The sequence below is a fragment of the Nicotiana tomentosiformis genome, chromosome 12 (assembly GCF_000390325.3).
Source record: "Nicotiana tomentosiformis chromosome 12, ASM39032v3, whole genome shotgun sequence".
Classification (NCBI taxonomy): domain Eukaryota; kingdom Viridiplantae; phylum Streptophyta; class Magnoliopsida; order Solanales; family Solanaceae; genus Nicotiana; species Nicotiana tomentosiformis.
The window spans coordinates 119,497,927-119,515,746 of record NC_090823.1 but is presented as its reverse complement, the minus strand read 5'-3'; the positions used below and the strand labels follow the sequence as shown (position 1 = coordinate 119,515,746).

The 17,820-nt window shown below is 42.0% G+C and overlaps 1 protein-coding gene across 1 annotated transcript in view; it reads right to left on the bottom strand.

Annotated features, from left to right (window-relative positions):
- Window positions 1–12,856, bottom strand: part of LOC138903299 (uncharacterized) — a 32,837-nt gene extending 19,981 nt beyond the window's left edge. Inside the window, exons 1-4 of the mRNA XM_070191244.1 lie at window positions 12,417–12,856; window positions 11,528–11,773; window positions 8,322–8,557; window positions 5,618–7,542 (exon numbers count right to left, since the gene is read on the bottom strand). Coding sequence (XP_070047345.1) covers window positions 5,618–7,542; window positions 8,322–8,557; window positions 11,528–11,773; window positions 12,417–12,856 — 2,847 coding nt within the window. The remainder of the gene's footprint in view (window positions 1–5,617; window positions 7,543–8,321; window positions 8,558–11,527; window positions 11,774–12,416) is intronic.
- Window positions 12,857–17,820: the final 4,964 nt, after the last annotated feature.

Genomic DNA, 17,820 nt, shown 5'->3' with positions numbered 1-17,820 from the left:
CGAACCTCAAGTGACTCGAACAACGACTTCAAACAAGGAGCCCGAACTCGCCGGTAGCCTCTGTTTTTGACATAGGAATAGTGGCTGTTTCGGGGTGGTTTAGTGCTGGATTCTTTGGCTGGAAAAATAGCTTTTTTTCTTACTGATTTTCGTCACCCTTTTTTGGCTATTTTTGCAGCGAATATTTGCTGGAAAAGGGCTGTTTTTCAGGTATTTTCGGAGCTATTTTTTGGAGTGATTTTTGGCTATTTTTTTTTTCTGTTTTGAACTGATTTTTGCTGGGGTTTTGATGTGGAAACAGAGCTGGTTTATGGACTATTTTCGGATCCGATTTTGAGTGAGAAAAGCAGTGTATTTTCCCCCGTTTTTTGGGTGGATTTGGACTGATTTTATGCATGTGGGAGGGGGACAAGCATGGGGGGACAAAAAGTAATGGGGGGACAAAGTATGGGGACAAGAATAATGGGGGGTTTAGACGTGGGGGACAAGGCATGGGGGGCAAACAATAATGGGGGGACAAGACATGGGGGACAAAAATAAGGGGGGACAAGACATGGGGGACCGGTATGGTGGGGACACGCGCGGAAAGACGGGAGCGGAAAATATTCAAACACGGTAAAAAATTAAGTGCTCACAGCATGCCCCTCTTTGCTTAGAAACATTAAAGGTTTTCAGGCAAAGATAAAGTGAGCCGTGTGACTAGATTTTGGTTTGGACTGCCTACATATCCTGGGTTATAAGAGAATCAGGTCGCGTGTAGTTCAAGGATAATGATGGAATGATGAGTTGGAGAGTCGAGTGAGGTTCCGTCGAGGCTCTGGTCCGTGGTCTTGCTATTACATCAAAATTGAAAGAAACTAAACAAGCCTATCAACTATGAGTTACAAGATTCCTATCTATAAGTCTTTTGGAGCTTGATCTTGAGTCTTGACTGGTTGTTCAATACGGACTCTGATCCGAACCTTGATGCTTGCTAACTGTAGGTGCTAGTTCATTCTTCTACGGCTTCTTCTGAGCAAGACGGGAAATGTGAAGCTCGTAACTTTAGTCATGTCTTGAGTAGTCCATATCCTTTCTATCTTCTTCTGCATTTTGATTCACTTCTTTTCCTTTTCTTTTCTTTATTCTGGATTGAGACTTTTTCTTTTGTTCATCTCGAACACTGTGCCTCGCGGTAAAACCTGCTCAGACATCACAACAAACAAACAAACAAAATTTTTCTGCCCCAGTTTTCACTAGGAAAATTTCGTGAGTTATTGTAACAAAAATTCTAAACTACTTCTTTATTGAAAGAAATAAAAGAACAGGAATGGTGTACCCTGAAAAGGTCATGATAATTTATTTTTTTTTATTGTCCCAAAAGAATGTCTCAACTAAGGATTTGTGTACCTTATGTTAGGAAACTGTGGTCAGAGAATGGGATACCCTATATTGGCAATGATACCAGGGAGTGGTGTATCCTGCTTTTAAAATCAAATCAACTAGGGAGTGGTATACCATATGTTGGAGAACACAACAAGGGATTGGTGTACCCTATACTGGTAAGGAAATGTAATCAGGGGATGGCGCCCTGTATTACTGAAAAGGAAATATAACCAGGGGTTGGTGCCCTGTAGTACTGAGAAGGAAATGTAACCAGGGGTTGGCGCCCTGTATTACTGAAAAGCAAATGTAACCAGGGGTTGGCGCCCTGTATTACTAAAAAGAAAATGTAATCAGGGGTTGGTGCCCTGTATTACTGAAAAGGAAATGTAACCAGGTGGTTGGTGCCATGTATTACTGAGAAAAAGAATGTTGAATCCCCTTGGTGAAAAAGTTCTACCTGGGTTAAACTATGAAAAACAAAACTGGACAAATAGTACTTCTACCTGGAAATATAAGCTGGATCCCCTTAGGCAAACTACCTAGGTTAAGCTACGAAAAGCAACCTGAGCGAATAGTACTTCTACTCGGAACTATGAGCTGGATCCCCCTAGGCGAAAAAGTTCTACCTGGGTTAAACTATGAAAAGCAAGCTTAGGCGAAGAGTACTTCTACCCGGAAATATGAGCTGGATCCCCCTAAGCGAAAATGTTCTACCTGGGTTAAGCTACAAAAAACAGCCTGAGCGAAGAGTACTTCTACCCGGAACTATGTGCTGGATCCCCCTAGGCAAAAAGGTTCTACCTGGGTTAAACTATGTAAAACATCCTGAGCGAAGAGTACTTCTACCCGGACCTATGAGTTGTATCCCCCTAGGTGACAAGTTTTTACCCGGGTTAAACTATGAAAAGCAAACCTGGGCGAAGAGTACTTCTACTCGAAACTATGAGATGGATCCCCCTAGGTGAAAAAGGTTCTACCTAGGTCAAGCTACGTAAAACAACTTGACCAAAAGTACTTCTACCTGAAACTATGAACTGGATCGCCCTAGCCAAATGGTTCTGCCTCGGTTATGCTACGTAAAACAACCTGAGCAAAGAGTACTTCTACCCGGAACTATGAGCTGGATCCCCCTAGGTGAAAATGCTCTACCTGGAACTAATAGCTGAATCCCCCTAGGCGAAATGGTTCTACCCGAGTTAAGCTACGGAAAAATAAATCCTGAGCGAAAATTATTTCTACTCGGAACTATGAGCTGTATCCCCCTAGGCGAAAAGGTTCTACCTGGGTTAAGCTACGAAAAACATCCTGAGCGAAGAGTACTTCTACCCGGAACTATGAGCTGGATCCCCCTAGGTGAAAATGCTCTACCTGGGTTAAGCTACGAAAAGCAACCTGAGCGAAGAGTACTTCTACCCGGAACTAATAGCTGAATCCCCCTAGGCGAAATGGTTCTACCCGAGTTAAGCTACGGAAAAATAAATCCTGAGCGAAAATTATTTCTACTCGGAACTATGAGCTGTATCCCCCTAGGCGAAAAGGTTCTACCTGGGTTAAGCTACGAAAAACATCCTGAGCGAAGAGTACTTCTACCCGGAACTATGAGCTGGATCCCCCTAGGTGAAAATGCTCTACCTGGGTTAAGCTACGAAAAGCAACCTGAGCGAAGAGTACTTCTACCCGAAACTATGAGCTGGATCCCCCTAGGCGAAATGGTTCTACCTGGGTTAAGCTACAAAAATGGGAGGTATGAACAGTAGTGATGCATGCTGCAAATAAAGGAAAGTGGAGATTTTAACGAAAACTACCTTTGGTGACATTCGCCCGTTGAAAATCGCCATTTTGCACCGCTTTGATCCTGCTTCAAACAAAGAAAAATTTGTGAGTTTTTAGAGTGGTGGTCGGTTTGTGGCCTTGATGCCCTTAGTAGTTCGAATTCACCCCTCTGCTGTCGAAGAACTGATTTTGTCAGTGTGATACCGAGGTTCCCGAATACTCTGTATCGCTTTCTGGAGACATTGTCTTTCTGACGGTGCCCCTGGCTGTTTCCTTTAAAATCAAACTTAGTGGTCTTTCACCTAAAACCAATGTTTTTCTGTAGTGCTTATCAACTTTTCCATGAAGCAAGTCTTGCTCAAGAGACCTTTTCAGTTTCTTTGAGACACTTTGTCTGCCTTATCAAAAAGAGATCACATATGGATTCCTGCCTTCGTCTATGCCGTATATGCTCCAAATTTATGCTTGGTATTACGGGAAAGTTATAGCCAGTTTCGCAGCCATCTTTGCTTTGCTCTTGATGCAAGATTAGACCGAAAGAGAATCTAAGAAAAATTGTGGAAAAGAATAGAAAAGCAATTGGAAAATGAAAAAGGAATTGTGTCTAAATAAAAGGTGTCCCTTTCGGGGAGAGAAATAAGGAGACTTATCTGGAGATATGTGCCGACTTCAATGAATCATGACATGCATTTTGGATTGGACGCCTGATCTGTCTGAGCTGTCTAATTCTCAAAATACGTCGCAAATGTTCATCTTGAAACTGTCTTAGTTGTACTCATGTCTGCGCATGGAAGACCCTCATTCGGTTAGTAGCGCCCTTTGCGGGTTTTCACTAACTGACCTCTCTCATTTCTCTAATCACTGGCGCCTTATAGTGCCCATACGGGTTTTCACCGATAAGACTCTCTCATTTCTTCTTCTTTTTTCTTTTTTTTCTTTTTTTTTTTTTTTTTTTTTTTTTTTACTAAAATACGACCCACGGAAGGTTGGCTGATGCCCCTGGCATGGGGACTTCAAGTATTCTCAAAGATCGATCAGAAGTTCTTGACAGGAAAAAGGCGAAAGGAACCTTGAACTGAATTACGACCTTTGGAACTGTTTCTACAGGGAAAACTGTAAGATAAAACAAACTTCTGCCCCAGTTTTGGAATATTAGGAATATGGATTTTTGTAGCAATGGGACCGAACCCGGGGTAAGGCTGCCTACGTATCCTTTCGGAATCAGGTCGGACGTAGTTCAATAACTCAGAAAATTTGCTCTTCTTTTTTTTTTTTAAGTACACATGTTCCAAAAAGTGGAAAACAAAGGAAGAAGAAAAATACAACTTGAAAGGGGTAACAAAAGGGTGACACTTTCTTGGAATAGCGAGCAATGGTAGCCTTCGTCATCTCGATCTAAGAAAATCATGCACGAAAGTTCCACAGTGGGTATATATCATACATAATATCTTTTGACTGCATCTGCATTAATAGTCATATCTGGTAGCCGTCCTTCTTCATCTACCAAGTGCAAGGCCCCTTTTGGTAACACTTTCTTGATGATGTACGGTCCTTTCCAGTTTGGGGCGAACTTTCCTTTAGCTTCTACTTGGTGTGGAAGAACGCGTTTCAGGACGAGTTGGCCTACCTCAAAGTACCTTGGACGCACTTTCTTGTTGTAAGCGCGTGCCATTCTTTGCTGGTATAACTGGCCAAAGCACACTGCTGCTAGCCGTTTCTCATCAATCAACATTAGTTGTTCTAAACGGGTCTTTACCCATTCTGCATCTTCAATCTCCGACTCCACAATGATCCGAAGAGAGGGAATTTCGACTTCAGCCGGTATTACAGCTTCTGTCCCATATACCAACAGATAAGGAGTTGCACCGACCGATGTGCGAGCAGTCGTGCGGTATCCCAGGAGAGCAAAAGGCAACTTTTCATGCCATTGTCTCGAGCCTTGGACCATTTTCCTAAGAATCTTCTTGATGTTCTTGTTCGCTGCTTCAACGGCTCCATTGGCTTTTGGCCGGTAAGGGGTAGAATGGCGATGCATAATTTTAAATTGCTCGCATACTTCCTTCATCAAATGACTATTGAGATTGGCTGCATTGTCAGTGATAATGGTATTTGGGATACCAAAGCGGCAGATGATGTTGGAATGAACAAAGTCTAACACTGTTTTCTTGGTGACTGCTTTGAAAGTGACGGCTTCCACCCACTTGGTGAAGTAATCAATTGCAACCAAAATGAATCTATGCCCATTTGAAGCCTTTGGCTCAATTGGCCCAATAACATCCATTCCCCAAGCAACGAAAGGCCAAGGAGAGGACATGGGATGCAACTCTGAAGGTGGCGAGTGGATCAGGTCACCATGAATCTGGCATTGGTGACACTTGCGAACAAAACTGAAGCAATCTCGCTCCATTGTAAGCCAATAATACCCTGCCCGCAGAATCTTCTTCGCCAAAACATATCCATTCATGTGAGGTCCGCATACCCCCGAATGTACTTCACTCATGATCCGCTTAGCTTCTGTTGTATCTACACATCTCAACAAGTTCAAATCTGGGGTCCTTTTGTACAAAATTTCCCCACTCAGGAAGAAACCGTTGGCGAGCCTCCTTATAGTTCTTTTTTGATCTCCCTTAGCGTGCTCTGGGTATTCTCTCATTTTCAGGAATCGTTTTATGTCATGATACCATGGTTCACCATCTGGTTCTGTCTCAATTGTATTGCAGTAACCGTGTTGATTCCGAATTTGGATTTCTAGTGGATCGATATGGGTGTTTCCCGGATAAGGGAGCATCGAGGCTAAAGTAGCCAAAGCATCTGCTAGCTCGTTGTGAAACCTGGGAATGTACCTGAACTCGATGGATTTGAATCTTTTGCTCAAATCTTGTACACATTGTCTGTATGGAATAAGCTTGATGTCTCGAGTCTCCCATTCACCTTGGGCTTGCCGGATAAGCAAGTCAGAATCTCCCATAACCAATAGTTCGTGCACATCCAGATCGAGGGCCATTTTCAAACCCATGATACATGCTTCGTATTCTGCCGTATTATTGGTACAGAAGAACCGAAGTCGGGCTGTTGCAGGGTAATACTGTCCAATAGGTGAGATGAGGATTGCCCCGATCCCAACTCCTTTGATATTGACAGCTCCATCAAAATACATTTTCCATAGAGGGTTGTCGTCTGGAACTACTTCCTCTATTGAGTTGACCTCTTCGTCTGGGAAGTATGTGGTAAGTGGCTTGTACTCATCATCAACTGGATTCTCTGCCAAATGATCGGCCAAAGCCTGTGCTTTCATTGCAGTGCGAGTGACATAGACGATGTCGAACTCTGTAAGTAGGATTTGCCATTTTGCGAGCCTGCCGGTGGGCATTGGCTTTTGGAAAATATACTTCAGAGGATCCATTCTGGATATGAGGTAAGTAGTATAGGCCAAGAGATAATGTCTCAACTTCTGAGCGACCCAAGTCAAAGCACAACATGTCCTTTCTAAAAGGGTATACTTAACCTCATAATTTGTGAACTTCTTGCTCAAATAATATATTGCTTGTTCCTTTTTGCATGTCGCATCATGTTGCCCCAGAACGCATCCAAAAGAATTATCCATCACCGATAGATATAAAAACAAAGGTCTACCAGGTTCAGGTGGGACCAGTACAGGGGGTTTTGATAGATAATCTTTGATCCTGTCAAAAGCATTTTGGCAATCGTCTGTCCACTTGATTGCAGCATTCTTTTTCAGCAACTTAAAGATGGGCTCGCACGTGGTTGTGAGCTGAGCGATGAACCTACTGATGTAGTTCAACCTTCCGAGCAAACTCATGACCTCCTTTTTGTTCTTCGGGGGTGGCAGATCTCGAATGGACTTTATCTTAGATGGATCCAATTCGATGCCTCTCCGACTGACTATAAAACCGAGGAGTTTCCCAGATGGAACCCCAAACGCACATTTGGCTGGATTGAGCTTAAGGTCATACCTTCGAAGCCGTTTGAAGAACTTTTCCAAATCATTCACGTGGTCAGCCTGTGTCTTTGATTTTATGATGACATCATCGACATATACTTCAATCTCTTTGTGCATCATGTCGTGAAAAATGGTGGTCATGGCCCTCATGTAAGTTGCCCCTGCATTCTTTAAACCGAATGGCATGACCCTGTAACAATAGGTACCCCATGGAGTGGTGAAAGCGGTCTTTTCTGCATCACCCTCATCCATTAGAATCTGGTGGTACCCAGCATAGCAATCCACGAACGACTGTATCTCATGCTTTGCGCAATTATCTACAAGAATATGGATGTTCGGCAAAGGAAAATTATCCTTCGGGCTTGCTTTGTTCAGGTCTCTGTAGTCAACACAGACTCTAGTTTTTCCATCTTTCTTTGGCACGGGCACAACATTTGCCACCCAGGTGGTGTATCGTACAGCTCTGACAACATTGGCGCTCAACTGCTTCATTATTTCCTCTTTGATTTTATCACTCATGTCCGTTTTAAATTTTTGCTGCTTCTGTTGGACTGGTGGAAAATCAGGATACGTGGGAAGTTTATGAACCACTAAATCGACGCTTAAACCAGGCATATCATCATAAGACCAGGCAAACACATCTCTATACTCAAATAAAAGCTGAATCAAGGCATCTTTGGTTTTTTGTTCAGTGTGAATGCTTATCTTTGTTTCTCTAACTTCTTCATGACCTCCGATATTGATTGGCTCAGTTTCATTGAGGTTGGGCCTAGGCTTGTTTTCAAATTGTTCCAACTCTCTTTTTATTTCATCAAAGACCTTATCTTCATCATATTCGACCTCTTGATGCATTATTTCGAATTTAGACAGCCTTTTGAGATCTGGGCGTGAATTCCGCATGCATGTCATGTTATTAAAGCCGGCATTAACAACACTGAAATGGAAATAAAAATGGCAGGAATTAGGAAAAGGAAAATATACAAAATTTAACACGAAACTGAACTGCATTTCATTGAATTCGAAAGGATATGAGGGTTAACATCAAAATAAAACAATCATACTAAGATATTCGGATTACAACCCTGGAAGTAACCCAAAGTACAAAAGAAAGAAGCTGCAAAAGTCAACTACCAAAACTCCTTCCTTATGGGGAGAGGAGTTGCTTCCCAGTTATTGAGCATGGTTTCTGGGCCAATTAGTTGCATATCGGCACGACTAGTGCCTTCTCCCGCATGGATCATGTTCACTTCAAAAAACATCTGCCTGAGGTCTTGGCAAATTTCATCAATGTTTGCATGCGCCTCGGAATTTTCACCATATTTGAATCGTGGCTTGACAAAAGTGTGGAAAATGTGAGGGATAGGTTGCTGCAAGACCCACCCTTGCTTCTTGCAGTGCTTGGCTTTGTCTTTGTCTGCTTGTGTTGGCCTGAAGCCTAAACCAAAAGTACCCCTGTTACTGAAAGGAGAAATGGGTTCTGAAATTCCTTGCAATGATGCCCCCAAACCTTTTCCTGGCTCATAACCTTGTCTCATCATAAGTGCAGCCACCATTACAGATGTGGCAGAGAGACGCGGATGTAGAATGGGTTTTCCTTCCTCAACATGGTCCACAACAACCACTTCGAAAGCCTGATAGACAATGGACTCACATCCTTCCTTGGCCTCAATACATGGGATTAACGGGTCTTTATAAATGGATGACTCGTCTTCTCCGTGAACAATAATTTCTTGCATGTTGTGCTCGAATTTGAGCATCTGATGCAAAGTGGATGGCACAGCTCGGGCTGTATGGATCCATGGCCTTCCAAGAAGCAAGTTATAAGAAGTTTTCATGTCCAATACTTGGAAGACAATTTCAAAATCAACAGGCCCAATCGTCATGGTCAGGTCGATCTCCCCAATGGTATCCCTCGCTGAGCCATCAAAAGCCCGGATGAGAACATTGCTGGGTCGGATCCTGTCTGTATTGATCTTCATTCTTTTCAAGGTAGAAAGGGGGCATACATCTACACTCGAGCCTCCATCAACCATGACTCGCTTCACATAATGCCCCTCGCATTTGACAGTCAAGTGCAAAGCCCTATTGTGACCGGCTCCCTCCTCAGGAAGTTCATCATCAGTAAAGGAAATTCTGTTCACCTCAAAAAATCTATTGGCCATCTTCTCTAATTGATTCACAGTGGTATTTTCTGAGACATGTGCCTCGTTCAGGATTTTGATTAGTACACGGGCATGCTCTCCTGAGTGTATAAGCAGAGATAACAGAGAGATTTGGGCAGGAGTCTTTCTCAGCTGGTCAATGATTGAGTAATCGTGAACTTTCATCTTTTTCAAAAACTCCTCCGCCTCTTCTTCAGTGACCGGTTTCTTTATTGGCATTTGGCCTTCTCTGATTTGCTTAGCCTTCCTCAACTCTTCTGGAGAGTAACACCTTCCTGATCGAGTCAAACCTCCAATTTCCCCCACTTCTTCTATGATTTCCTTACCTTTGTAGGTTACTACAGTTTTGTTGTAGTTCCAAGGGATGGTTTTCGTATTTGTTATACGGGGTTGTGTGGCAGGCTTGATTATGATTGGCTCTATTATACTCGTCGTACCGCCCTGATTCTCCTTTGTGATGGGGTGACCTCCAAGGACGTATAACTTTGGGCTTTGAGCATTGGAGTGAACCTCCAACCTCGAGATTTTTGGAACATATAAAATTGCCCCTTCTGAGCCCTGAGCACCTTTCACAATCAACGGTGCATCTAGGCTTGGATTTACTTCCAGTTTGGTTCCCTCTTGAATTGTTACCACTGTCATTTCTGCTCGACCAACCGGCTTGTATTCATGATCTCGGCCAATCATTCCCACAAAATGAACATCATTGTGTACTGGTAACGGGTTATTGGTCACATTAGGAGGGTCCTCACCATTCGTGACTACAATCAATTTTTCAACAATGAGTCTTTCTACGGCTCTTTTCAAGGTCCAACAATCATCAGTGCTATGCCCCGGAGCACCTGAATGATATTCACATCTAGCGTTTGCTTGAAATCCATGTGAATCGGGATGCATATGGTGGGGAGCGATGGGTCCAATCACTCCTATCTGCTTCAACTTTTGGAACAGACTAGAGTATGATTCCGCCAATGGAGTAAATTTTTCCACTGGCCTCTGCTCTCGGCCATAATCCTGCCTAGGACGAGCGTTGTAGGGTGCCCGAAAATTTTGCTGCTGAGGTCGGGGTAATCTTGGAGCTGGTGCCCGTACCTGTTGATTAGGAGGACGAGCATATGATTGAGCATTAAACACTGTGTATTGTGGCGGTCCCAAAGAGTACTGAGAAATTGGCGGGGGATAGTAATGTTGAGGGTAGATGGAGTGCCCCTGCTGAGCTTGCACATAAGGGTGCGATGCCCCTCTTTGAACTTCCCTGGATCCCGAAGTCATCATGGACCCTTCATCTCTTTTCTTTCTATTTGCCAAACTTCCCGACCCATTTTGGATAGCCTGGGTGGTGGCTTTGAGAGCAGCTTGACTTACAATTCTGCCAGTCTTGAGGCCATTTTCGACCATTTCTCCTATTTTGATCGCTTCTGCAAAAGGTCTACCCATTGCGGACATCATGTTCTGAAAGTAATCAGGCTCTTGGGCCTCCAGAAAAACAGTAATCAACTCGTGGTTATCCATGGGTGGCTTGACTCTAGCTGCTTGCTCCCTCCACTTGATTGCGTACTCCCTAAAGCTTTCAGTCGGCTTTTTCTTCATATTGGACAGGGAATTGCGATCCGGTGCAATATCTATGTTGTATTGAAATTGTTTGACGAAGGCTTGGGCCATGTCATCCCAGACATGCCAGTGAGAGATATCTTGGTCAATGAACCATTCAGAGGCTACTCCCACAAGACTTTCTCCAAAATAAGCCATCAGCAATTCTTCTTTTCCACCTGCACCCCTCAGTTGGTTGCAGTACCTTTTCAAATGGGCAATAGGGTCGCCGTGCCCATCATATTTCTCGAATTTTGGGGTCTTGAACCCTGGTGGCAAATGGATGTGAGGGAACATGCATAAATCACTGAACGAAACACTTTTGTGACCCCCTAGTCCTTGCATGTTCTTTATGTTCTGTTCAAGACTTTTCATTTTCCTGGCCATCTCATCCGACTCAACCGTCTTGGCAGGCTTTTCATTTTCCATTGGTGACTCGTACTGAGGAGTCTGATTATATGGAGCCGAAACCCCGAAAGCCATGTTTGGAGAGTAGTATTGGCCATCATAAGCATGAGATGGTGGCTCGTTGATTGGCCTCGTCACAGGATGTGGAGGCGGGATTGTGTATGCCGGTGCGCCAGACACGACTAGAGGAGTGTTCCTGACCGGTGCGACTGGAGGTCGCACATTAGAGGTACCGGGAGCAACGTGGAGGCTGTAGTTTGGCACATACCCTGGTGGTAGGATGTGGTCGCTCGTTGCATGAGGCGGTGGTTGAGTGACCAGGGGTACGGTGGAAGTTCCCTCTGAGGGACCACGGGGTGGAGGCTGACCAGACACCCAAGCTTGATACACATCAGACAATTGTTGTCTCAATTTTCTTATTTCCTCTGACTCTTGTTCAACTGATTGACCTTGTGGATCGTCACTGATCAACTCGATCTCATCATCGTTGGCCATTACTACCGCTCCCTTAGATCTAGTGAAGTAATGGTGTGTTGCCAGTTTCACCACAAACCAACCACCCTAAGCTTACTAGATAAGAGACCGCAAACGTGTTAGGGTTAAGCATTTTATAGATATGAATCACATAATGTGCCATGCTCCTATCATTGTCAATATTTCTAACATGCTTTTGGAGGCTTCATGTTTCATTCCGGCTTATGAGGTAGCTTCTTATTGACGCTTTTTTTTTTTTAATTTATTTATTTATTTATTTATTTTTTATTTATTTATTATTTTTTTTTATTTATTTATTTTTTTATTACTCACGCCTCATTTTGATCCATCATCTTAGAATCATTGAAAAAATATTTTGATCGAACCTTTTGTGGGTTGCCTACGTATCATGTCGCCGCATGAATCAGATCATTACGTAGTTCAGGAAAGACAAAATAATAATTTTTTTTTTTTTTTTCAAAACGACTCTAAAGACATAAATATGACTGAAAATGCGACAAATATAAAATTGAAAATACGACAAATGCAAAATGAAACTAAAAACTAATTGACTCCACTAAAACTTTAATCTTCATTAGCATTCTTTCTTAAACTGATATCATCAATGATCTGCATCCCTTGGCCTCCACTCTCCCCCCAACATCTCGTACAAATTCTGAAACACTCCCGACAATTGTGGAACGAGGGCACGTGCCTGTTGACCAACTTGCTCATTGTTTAGATGACGATGATCATCATGGATATATGCTGCTTTCTCTGCCAATTGAAGTACTTGCTCTCTAGCTTGCCCCATATTCATGTGACAATTCTGCAACCATATCTGGGTAGTGTTGAGGGCGTTACCCATATCAGTCTCGCGTCCCTCATATTCTTCAATCCGGCGGTTTAGCACAGCTCTCTCAATCATCCACTGACGCCGCTCAACCTCAAAATCTGCATGTTGATGACTTTTCGTTTCTTCCAATTGTGCAAGAAACTGACCCTTTGAACGTATCCAATGGGCCTTTTCCCTTGCAAACTGCTCTCTCTGTTGATCAAACTCTAATTGTTGTTGGTGCGCATCCTCTTCAATGATACTCAAGTCTTCTTGCAGCTTACACATTTCAGCATTTTTATTTGCCTCAACTCTTCTAACTAAACCAATAGTGCTTGCCAATTCTTCTTCTAAGCGGGCCGCCTCATTTTTAGCATGCTTTAGATCTTTATCCATGCCCTGTAAGGCCGATTGATAATCTTTCTCAATATTTAAACGAATCTGAGCGACTCCGGCCTGCATTTGGGCTTGTTGTTTAGATATGGTCATCCGGGAATGCTCCAATTCCTCTTTTAACCTTTCTATAGCTCTTTGATCGTTTCTCCTCCTGTTGGATCCTTCAATCCTATCTCTAAGAAACGAAGGGTTATGAAACCAGGTAATATATTCAGGGATCACCTCTCCACGATCGCGGTCTTCTACCATATCATTCAACTCCGAGACTTTACTTGCATACCAAATTTTCATAATTTCTTCTTCGTCATGAGGTTGATCTTTACCAAAATCATAACAGAACTTGCTCATATCTCGTGTTGGTGGCACCTCCTGTAGTCGTGCAAATTGGCGCATTACCCGAAGTGGAGCATAAGACTGAACACCATCCAATCCTATGAGTACCAAATAAGAGTGGTATGCAGACTCACAAATGACCTCTTTGGAGGAGAACCAATCATAGTTCCAAGTGATCCGTTTGGCAGACAGAGTAAGAAGTAGTTCTTTCCAGGCGCCAATCCCCTCTGGTAAGTCACATTTATCAATCCTTTTCTGGTGATCGTAAGTATGATTGGGCCATAACTCACTAAAATTAGTGATCGTAGGATGACGATAGAAATGCTCCAAAAACCATATCTGTAACAAAATGTTGCAACCATCGAAGTTTCGCGCGCCCATTTTACATCTAGTTAAAGCACGAAAAATGCAAGAAAGAATCATAGGAACCAAAGTATAATCACTCCCTTCTGAGGTCAGAGCCTCAACTACACCTGCCAAACGGATGTCAATGCGTCCCTCTCTTTCCGGGAAAACTACACGCCCCAAAAAAGTGACCATAAATGCAAACCTTCTATGTATCTTCTATGTTTCCTTATCTTCCTCGATTTCAATTTTTCCACATTCCTTTCGAAATTGCATTCTAGGCCATACAACTGAAACAAAAGGCCCAACTTAACCCATTTGACTCCTAGACCTTCATATTGTCCGTAATTTATGTTCAAAAGCTTTAGAAACCTACCCTCATTCATATTTTTTGGTACTATGGGCCTTTGGCGGCGAAGGTTGCGGCCCCACCCCTGGAAATGGGAGATTTTCTCCAAGGTCGGAGTCATTTCACAGTCGGTAAAACGGAACACATTATTTTCAGGATCCCAATGCGGAATCAAAGCTTCAATCACATTACTCCTGGGCTTTATCGTAATCATGTGAACCAAATGTCCCAAGTATTTCTTTATCTGGTTCCGCTCATATTCCTTAAAGTCTCTCCACCAATCCCACAACAACTGTGGTATTTGATCGACAATCAGAAAATCTGGTATCCCTTCTGATCTGGGCCTCTTTTCAGACCTACCTCTTTCCCCACTCATGGTATACCTGTCGCTGACACGGGGTTAGGATTTGATCAAACATATTATTGACACACAAAAATTCTGATTTCTCGGGTTTTGACTCCATAAAAGAATATAAAAAAAACTCAACTGTGGGACTATAAAAAATATTTTTGGGTTTATTTTTTATTTTTTATTTTTTTTTCTCTGGAAAGAATTGTAAACAGGGAATTAAGGAAAAGAAAAATATTTTTGAATTTTTTTATTTAAAATTGGGGCCGGAACCGATGAGGTTTGCCTACGTATCTCACATCCGGTGAGAATCAGACCCGCGTAGTTCGGTGGAAATACACTATTTTTTTATTTATTTATGAAAATTAATCTTTAAAAACCATATGCACTAAACCACATTATTTTTTCTCTCTTCGTTCAACTGATATATGATAAAGCCAGTCGACATGCAAGCCTCTCAAACAATGCAACAAGTAGCACATAACATGACATAATGGTCTCGCCCAGGTACCTGTCCTAAAACAGAACTCGGCTCATGAGTCGACTGCTGCTAAGTCAAATGCACATGATGCAAATAAAGCGTAGCCTACTAGGGATATTCATTGCTTGTGGCTTCTTCTTCTAAGTTTGCAAATCCTAAAGGAGATGGTATCTAGACCTGGCTTACTCGGGCGGACAATCCGAGCCGAGGAGCGTCAAGCATTACCAGTTAGAACAACACTGACTAGCTAACGGCTCTCCCGCCTAAACATGTGTGACTAAATCCTTCACCAGAAGCTGGTAGGTTAACTGGCTTTATCTCAAGACAGAAATTTTGTGATGCTGGTAGGCAAACACAACATAACTAATTATCAGAAGACTCAGTGGGATGCGAGAGAGGATACAATTTATATGTACAGTTCAACAATATCAAGACAGTAAAAAAGTGGACAAGTAGCACATTAGTCCCAAATAAATCACAATATATACAAAAATTAATAAAGCCAAATAAAGTCAATGTACAAGCTCGAATTCTTGGCTCCCCAGCAGAGTCGCCAGAACTGTCACACCTCCTTTTTACCCCCAAAATGATGAAATGAGTATTATTGATTGTGGATGGTGGGTTAAAGAGTTTTTCCAATTAAAGTGACAAACTTGAATAGGGATTATTTTATTTACAGAGTCGCCACTTGAAATTGATTTTTTTGGGTGTTTCAAGTCACCTTTTGTTTGAATCCCTAGTCAAAGGAAAGATTTGACTCTTTTATTATTGGTCTGCAAAACAAAATCCGGGTAAGGAATTCCGTTGACCGGGGAGAAGGTGTAAGGCATTCCCCGAGTCCCGTGGTTTTAGCACGGTCGCTTCATTGACTACAACTTGGCTTAATTATTAGGCCCAAAACCACACGTAGCACGTCATATTGACCCATTTGACTTAGTGAAATTTCTTACAGCTTTCTTCTCCAAAGCTTTCACAAAAATAAACTAATGATAAAATAATATTTAACTCCATGACACATGCTCAAAACAGAATTACTGCAAATGCAAGTGACATGGACAGAAACTGCAAATAATGAAGTAAATATCTAGAATATGAATTAGCGAATTAAGACGACAAACAAAGGCATGCTAATACAAGATATCAATTAAGCGACAGAACTTTTACTTAAACCAACAGGAGCAAAAATAAAATAAAAAATTAATTAAAGGGGGGAGGAGACCTTATGTGAAGCTTTTCGAATATGTGTATTGATATAAAACTCCAAATGTATACAGCAAAGTGGGACTCCGATTGTCAAACTCGCCCACAGAAAACGGACAGCAACAAAACCTCGGACTGGAGCTTTCGAACCTCAAGTGACTCGAACAACGACTTCAAACAAGGAGCCCGAACTCGCCGGTAGCCTCTGTTTTTGACATAGGAATAGTGGCTGTTTCGGGGTGGTTTAGTGCTGGATTCTTTGGCTGGAAAAATAGCTTTTTTTCTTACTGATTTTCGTCACCCTTTTTTGGCTATTTTTGCAGCGAATATTTGCTGGAAAAGGGCTGTTTTTCAGGTATTTTCGGAGCTATTTTTTGGAGTGATTTTTGGCTATTTTTTTTTTTTCTGTTTTGAACTGATTTTTGCTGGGGTTTTGATGTGGAAACAGAGCTGGTTTATGGACTATTTTCGGATCCGATTTTGAGTGAGAAAAGCAGTGTATTTTCCCCCCGTTTTTTGGGTGGATTTGGACTGATTTTATGCATGTGGGAGGGGGACAAGCATGGGGGGACAAAAAGTAATGGGGGGACAAAGCATGGGGACAAGAATAATGGGGGGTTTAGACGTGGGGGACAAGGCATGGGGGACAAACAATAATGGGGGGACAAGACATGGGGGACAAAAAAAATAAGGGGGGGACAAGACATGGGGGACCGGTATGGTGGGGACACGCGCGGAAAGACGGGAGCGAAAAATATTCAAACACGGTAAAAAATTAAGTGCTCACAGATAGTACTTGACAAACTCTGCTAAAGAAGAAATCGCAAAATCAACATTTGGCTCAAGGCTACAATCAGCTATGAAAATAAGATATGACTTGAACTAAAATAAAAAAATGGTAATTTATCTCAAAAAGAATAGTATTGGTGGCAATTAAAGTCTCTATAAAGTTAAGGCTATTATGACTAAGAGAGTTACTTTATATAGGATATATTGTTTTTGTGGCTGCCCAAGTTGCCACTAAAGTTAAATAATGTCGCCACCAAAAGTTGGCTTTCTAATGGCGACCTACTATAGTCGCCGCAAAAATATTTTATCCTTTCAAAAGCAACTCTCTAGGCCACATTTGTCTTAACTTTATGCCGACTCTAGTCGCATAAGTGATGATATTTTGTAGCAACTATAGTCACAATAAAGGTCGAATAGGTTACCATTAATGTAATTATTTATTGGCGATCTACCCAAAATATATTTTTTCCCTGCATAACTATTTATATTTTGTATTAACTTTAGTCGCCATCAGGGGCGGATCTACAATGATAGGTATGGTTCACGGAAACTCAGTAGCTTTTGCCTAGACCCTCTATTTATATTAAGAAATCTATTAAATGTATAACAATATTTATATGAGAACCCAGTTACAAAATGTTTTGCTGGTTCAATGGTAAGGTGTGGATCCCAAATTATTTTTCCCTAACCCACAATGCAAGATCGGATCCCATTAGCATACTTTACTTTTTCCCATATTTTTTGGCACAAAGTTTTATGCACTTTCCCTTGTTTAGCCTTTAACTTAACTCTATTTGTTTAATTAAAATAATAATAACAAATACTTGACTCAAACTAAAAAGGACACAAATGGCTTGGGATATTGGTTGATGGGTCTAAGGATGTCTTTCATAAAGAACAAATGACACTTGTTTTGCATTATGTCAACAAAAAGGGTAAAGTTATAGCAACGGTCTTCCCTCTATCACCAGCAGACGAGGGGACATCTACTGCAACCCTAGAGGACGAAG